This window comes from Dipodomys ordii, unplaced genomic scaffold (genome assembly GCF_000151885.1).
Source record: "Dipodomys ordii isolate 6190 unplaced genomic scaffold, Dord_2.0 Scaffold55, whole genome shotgun sequence".
Taxonomy (NCBI): Eukaryota; Metazoa; Chordata; class Mammalia; order Rodentia; family Heteromyidae; genus Dipodomys; species Dipodomys ordii.
In genome coordinates this window covers 8169184-8175524 of record NW_012267271.1, presented here as the reverse complement: position 1 = coordinate 8175524, position 6341 = coordinate 8169184, and the positions used below count along the sequence as shown (strand labels likewise).

The following is a 6341-nucleotide window of genomic DNA, read 5'->3' as shown; positions in this document are numbered from 1 at the left end:
TCCTGGGCAGCGGGGGAGCCAGGCAGACCTACGCATGGCCCGCCTTCTCATGCCTCCCGGGAGGGGCTCTGACCAGCCCTGCACGAACACCCACAAGAAGCTGAGAGCAGGCACTTGAAGGACTAGATCTGACCTTTACGCTTAGGAAGATGAAGCAGCAGGATAGGGTAGGAAGCAGAACAGACAGATGCATAGGTGGGTGGTAGGTCCATGCTCCATTAAGCCTGGTCCCTTTGCTGACTTCAGTCACCACTGCTGGCCTGTGGGTGGCCAGTCCCTGCCTCCTGCCCCTACAGTCTCTCTAAGGATTGGACTCGCCAACATTGAACCAAAACCAGAAGGCAGTTGGTGTTGGCCCTAACCCTAACAGACACAAGACAGATGTAGGAGACCTGAATGCATGGCCCCACACCAGCCTCCCCGCCAGATTCACTTTATTCCTGGTTCCTAGGAACAACATGGCCCTGCTAATTATTTATCTCCTGTGCCCAGAAGCATAGGGTCAGGGTGAGGCCTGAGATGGCTGATCCCAGTCACTCTGTGAGGAGACCAAGGAGGATCCGGGCCAGAGTTTGGTGTAGAAAGGATCAAGAGAAACTAGAGTCCCAGAATCAGGTGGCCCAGAGCATGACAAGCCACTGGCCAAAGAGAGGAAAGGAAGACTTGGACAGTCATAATGAGGCAGCCCTGGATTTAGATAGATGAGCCCAGACACTGGACACGAGTCTCTAAAGGGACCCAGGATGTCTGGCCACCATTTTTGATTTGTTAGCTTCCGGGAAGAGAGCGTTCAAAGTGAAGGAGGCTGCCACCCGGTGCCTGAGTTGATTGCTGATCATCTCCAGGGCTTTCCTTGATCTTGACACAACACATGTCCTAAGTTTTTATAAGTAAAACAAACTTGGACAATCTAGGGTTTTCTGTCAGTCACCTCTCTTGAGCTTTCCTTTGGGAAACAAAAATTCTTCCCTGCAGCCACGGCTGAGAGGGGGCGTGAGGAGCGAGAGGGCTTCATGCATGCTAGGCAAACACTTTACCACTAAGCCACATTCCCAGCCCTGTATAATTTTTTATGTAAGTTAAATTCACACAAAACACATGGGTATGAATTTCTTTCATCTCTTTTATTCGTTTTCTGAAGTTATACTTCAGTACATAAATGTATAGATGTAACTGATTTCACTACTCTTTGCAAAGCATTGTATTCTGTAACCCTCATGCTAGAATATTCTATAATTTTAAAAAAATGAATCTCAAACCACAAAGAAAGGAGGACTTAAGTTGCAAATGTAAAGTGAAAGTGAGAAAGTTACCACTAGTTTTGTAGCAATAAAATGATTATAAGAGAATATGGTGTATCATTGCGCGCCAACAGCTGATAAAGGAACATTACTCAGCCATCAGCACGGAGCTCCACATATGCTAGAACGTAGACAGACCTTGAAACTGTTAAAATTCCACTTTTAAGGAACAACTAAAATAGGCAACTTCATAGACAAGAGAGGAGAAGCTACCACAGGCTGGGAGAAGGAATTGGAAGTCAGTGTTGAATAAATATGGAGTGTCTAAGTGGAGTAATACGTCACTTTGCCAGTTCATATGTCATGTCTCCCCTAAGCACTTCCTAAGGAAACCCACAGACAAAGGCTCTGGCATCAGTCCTTTGCTGCTGAGGCTCCTAGGAATCTCAAGCAAGGCCATGGGAAGGTAAAGTGGGCTTGTGCTGAGGTGCTGGCCTTGAATTTGTACTTGACACACCTGAGCTGGAGCATGTAGCTATTTCGGCTCTAAGTCTACATTAAAACCTGGGCTTAGCCTGCCCCCTAGTGTTCAAATAGCAGAAGTAACTACATGCACAAGTAAGATTGGATGGGGGGAACACACCCTGGCAAAGTTACAAGTGTGTACAAGTATGTGTTTACTCTGTCCCCTTGCCTTTCCTGGGATTCTGCCTCTGGTCTCAGCACACACTGCCTGACAGGGGGAAGGGTAGCTTGTTTAAACAAGTCTGATGGGCAGAAAAGCAAAATGGTGCTTGCTGCATGCAAGATGGAGTTACTCTGGCTAGGATTCAGAAGACACGTTTTACTACACCTGGGCACACGTGCTAAGACTTGTGATTTGTCATTACCATCCACCTCCAGGGGACAAGGCGCTGGTGGACAAAAGTAGGTAATGTCTGGGTCTCAACCAAGTTTTTGTAAAGACGTCTGTTTGTCCCCATGGTGCTGGCTCTCCCTAAGAAAAATGAGGACCACACAGAGAACCACAGGGCCCATGTGCACCTTCCTGGGCTCCCTCTACCCCAGCCTGTGACCCCTCAACGATTCCTGCTGTCCACTGAGGAGGAAAGGCCTGAGAGTCCTGTTCCTGGGCTCACCCAAGTATATGCAGACTTTTCTGAGAATGATGTCAGAGCAATGCTCTAGGGAATTCTGTGGCATCGTAGAATTGAGTGAAGCTGGAGATGGACTGTGAAGGTCAAGTGCATGCTGGGCAGCAAAGGACTGGGATGGGAGTGAGTACCAAAGGGGTTAGTTTAGCCTGTCTCCTAAACGTTCCTTCCAGGAGCCCAAGCCTCAGCTCCCCAGGGTTGCCAGTGGGGAAGCGGGACACGGCTTTGTCCTTCAAGGATGGAGACCGCCTCACTATGGAATCAAGGGCTGGAACTCCCCCAATGCCCATTTTACAAATGAAAGGCTGGAGATCAGGAGGGGACCAGCTACATAGAGATGCTGGGTGCCTACCTGTTGCCCCTGGGTGTGTCGGCCAGGCATCTGCTACTAGAACAAATGCCTGAGATGGCTAAATGAAGAAAGTTTTATGTGAAGTCACAGTTGCTGATGGGGTCCAGAGTGAAGTGGGCCTGTTGTCTGAGGGGTGTGCATGATGACCAGGAAAAGTCCAGATGCTCCTCCCACCCCCTGGCCCCAGGTCCTGCTTGGTATACTTTTTAAGTCGTGGCATGGAGGTAGGGGGACTCTTCTTCTATGTCCCCTGTGGCCGGGTGGACAGTCTGGACCAGGCGTGAGCTGGAGCAGCGCCCAGCCCACAGAGATAGCGGTGTCCTGTCTCGCTTGCCCCTCTGTTAAAGAACAATGACCAGAGAGATGCTGGCAGCCCCAAGGCCAGACCCAGGGACTCCACAAACTTAAACCAGGTAGGGAACACGCCTCAGGCGTTCCCTCGGGCCCCAGGGAGCCAGCGTGTGCACCTGCCAACAGAAGCAACCCCTTCCAGAGGCCCCCAGGGGTCCTGGCCTGCGTCCAGAACCTGCAGACTGAGAAAATATGTCCAGCCACACAGGAACCTGTGGTCCTCAAGGGACCCCTAAGCACCTGGAGGCTGTGCCCGGGCACAGCCAGATGCCAGACAGTCCTGGGTTTGTGGCTTCAAGCTGCTTTATGTCTCTGAGCAAACTCAGAACCTCTCTGAATACATTGTGGTTGATACTGTGTGTGTGAGAGAGAGACAGACAGGCAGACACAGACACAGAGAGACACAGAGAGACAGAGACCGATAGACAGACAGACAGACAGAACCAGAATTGAAATCAGAGCCTCTGGCTCCCGCTTGGCTTTTTCACTCAAGGCTGGTGTTCTACCACTTGAGCCACAGCTCCACTTCCATCTTTTTGCTGGTTAAGTGGAGATAAGGTCTCCAGGGCTAGCTTCAGACTGCACCTCGGAGCCCAGCCCCTGGCGTAGAGACAGCCACCTGCGCCTGGAGATGCAGCTTTGGCTGGCTGCTTTCTCCCCTCCCACCTCCCTCTCTTATTTACCCTCTCCATTTTCTTTTCTTAGTCCCAGATCCGGATTCAAACTAGGTACCTGCCGCTGCTTTCGCTCATTGGCTACCATTCTGCCAGCTGAGCCACACCTCCGGCGCCCTCTTTTGGCCAAGGGCCCCGTTTTGCGCCTTTCTCTGCCCCCTGCCCCCTCCGGGTGCTCGGCTGACCTTTGTGAGATGTCAGAGGTGGCCCTCGGGCCCTGGGGTGGACCCACGCCTCCCCCGGGGTCACTGCCCTGGGGTGGTCCTGCGGGTGTCACGGGTGGTCCTGCGGGGTGTGTCACGTGGGGGGGAACGGGTGGTCCTGCGGGGTGTGTCACGTGGGGGGGCCGGGATGACCCTGCGGGGTGTGTCACGTGGGGGGGCCGGGGTGATCCTGCGGGGTGTGTCACGTGGGGCCCGGGTGATCCTGCGGGGTGTGTCACGTGGGGCCCGGGTGGTCCTGCGGGGTGTGTCACGTCGGGGCCGTGAGCCCGGGAGGACCCGTCCTACCTCTCGCAGAGATGCCGGCGTCCGCCTTCCCGCCGCCGCCTCTGCGTCCTGGGACCGCGGTCCCTGGCCCCTTCTCCGCCAAACCCTGCCCCGGCTTCCGGCCCGCGCTCCCGGGCGGTCCGCGGTCCAGGCAGAGCCGCAGACGGCCGGCAGACGCCACTGCCCGGGCCAGCGACCCGACCTCGAGAGCCGGGTTGGGGCCGGGCGCGGAAGGCCGAACTCGAGAGCCGGGTTGGGGCCGGGCAGCGGCGGCGAGGCCCGGCGCGGCGGGCGGGGCGCGAGCGGCGGGCGGGGCGCGAGCGGGCGGGCGGGGCGCGAGCGGCGGCGAGGCCCGGCGCGGCGGGCGGGGCGCGAGCGGCGGGCGGGGCGCGAGCGGTGGGCGGGGCGCGAGCGGCGGGCGGGGCTGTGGCGCCAGGTGAGCGCAGTGGGCGGGGCGTGAGCGGTGGGCGGGGCTGTGGCGCCAGGTGAGCACAGTGGGCGGGGCGCGAGCGGCGGGCGGGGCGCGAGCGGTGGGCGGGGCGCGAGCGGCGGGCGGGGCTGTGGCGCCAGGTGAGCGCAGTGGGCGGGGCGCGAGCGGTGGGCGGGAGGTGAGCGCAGTGGGCGGGGCGTGAGCGGTGGGCGGGGCGCGACCGCGGTGGGCGGGGAGCGATGTGGGCGGGGCTATTTGCTAGTGGTAAGCAGGGGCGCGCGGGGAACGGGCTGTTGACCTGTGGTGGGCGTGGAGAGCGTAGTGAGCCGGACGCGCGTGTCCTCCCCCTTCCTTTGGTGGAGGATAGTAAGAGGGCCGAGCGCATGGGGGCGGGGGCGGGATGGGAGGGCGGGGCGCATGTGGTGGGCGGGATGTTTGTTTCTGGTGGGCGTGGCTATTTTGCCTGCGGTGGGCGGAGCGTCCCCCGCCCTGTGGTAGGTGTGGCCTATCGCGTGGGGGCGGGGCCTGGCGGGAGGGGCGGGGGCTGGCGGGAGCGCGGTTGGCGGGCGAGGATTTGGGGCATGGTTGGCGCCTGGGCAGGGCGCCTCCCGACGCCCCTCGCCGACTTTCCGGGCACACCCAACCCTCCACTGTCCACAGGGCAAAGTCCAACGTTCTCCGTCCACCGTCCGCAGGCTCCGACCCTCTCGGTCCTAGGCGCGCCTCGCAGGAGCCCCGCTCGTCCGCGTCCCCCGTTTCTGGGCTGGGGTACGTCCCTCTGTCCGGGCGCCGGTCCGGCTGTCGCGCCTCCCCCCTCCGTCCCCGCGCCCGCCGCCGAGCTCGGGGCGGCCCGCAGCCCGCCCCTGCGGGAGGCCGGAAATACAGGTACGCACCCCTGCTTCAGGCTCCGGGGTCGGCCCCCGGGCTAGGCGGGCCGGGGTCGGGCCGGGGTCGGGCCGGCGGACGATCAGCCTTAGGCCTGGGCCGGCCAGCGGCCGAAGCTTAACGGGTCGGGAAGCTGGGGGGAGGCTTTGAAGGACCCCGGGCACCGGTGGGAAGAGGGAGCGGGCTTGCCCGGGAGTGAGCTGGGTAACGGGCCGGAGCGCCGTCCTCCCACCCCTCCAGCCCAGGCCCCGGCGGGGAGGACTTGCCCAAGGTCATCCCGCCGGGGATTCGCGCGGCGCCTTCGCCTAGAAGAGGAGGAGGAGGCCGGGCGTGTCCCCGCGTCCCGCTGGCCCTCGGGGTCCTCCTCGCCCCGGGCGGCTCTGGAGAATCCTGAGCGCGGGCCCCCAGCATCACCGGGCCCTGCCGGGTGTCGTCCTGCTCCCTGGACGGGCAGTCCCCTGGCCCCCTGGAGTGAGACACCAGCCCGGGCCGGGGGCTGCTGCTTGCCTGAGTCCCGTCCCGGGGGACAGCGACCCAGCCACCGCCGCCTGTCAGCGTCCCAAAGCTGAGCCTGGGATTAGCTGGAGGGGAGAGAAGTGGGGTCCCCTTGCCAGAGTGCGGGGGCTGGGAGGCGGGGAGTCCGCTGCTCTGGAGTAAAGGAACTTCCTTTGCAGGAGTCATCTGGGCCTGAGAGAGGCTGGCTCAGAGCAGACCTGCCCAGAACCCCACAACCCTGGCAGGGAAAGCCCGACTGGACAAGGCTCAG

General features: G+C 60.2%; 1 protein-coding gene across 1 annotated transcript; it reads left to right on the top strand.

Annotated features, from left to right (window-relative positions):
- The first annotated feature begins 4292 nt into the window (after positions 1–4292).
- On the top strand, positions 4293–5696 carry LOC105989336 (putative insulin-like growth factor 2 antisense gene protein). Its single transcript, XM_013021298.1, has 2 exons — positions 4293–4512; positions 5386–5696. The coding sequence occupies exons 1-2, from the start codon at positions 4293–4295 to the stop codon at positions 5694–5696; spliced, it is 531 nt and encodes a 176-aa protein (XP_012876752.1).
- Positions 5697–6341: the final 645 nt, after the last annotated feature.

Coding starts and splice junctions, on each gene's coding strand:
- LOC105989336 (XM_013021298.1), top strand. CDS start 4,293: ATGCCGGCGTCCGCCTTCCCGCCGCCGCCTCTGCGTCCTGGGACCGCG. Junction 4,513..5,385: donor AGGCCGAACTCGAGAGCCGG/GTTGGGGCCGGG, acceptor CACCGTCCGCAG/GCTCCGACCCTCTCGGTCCT.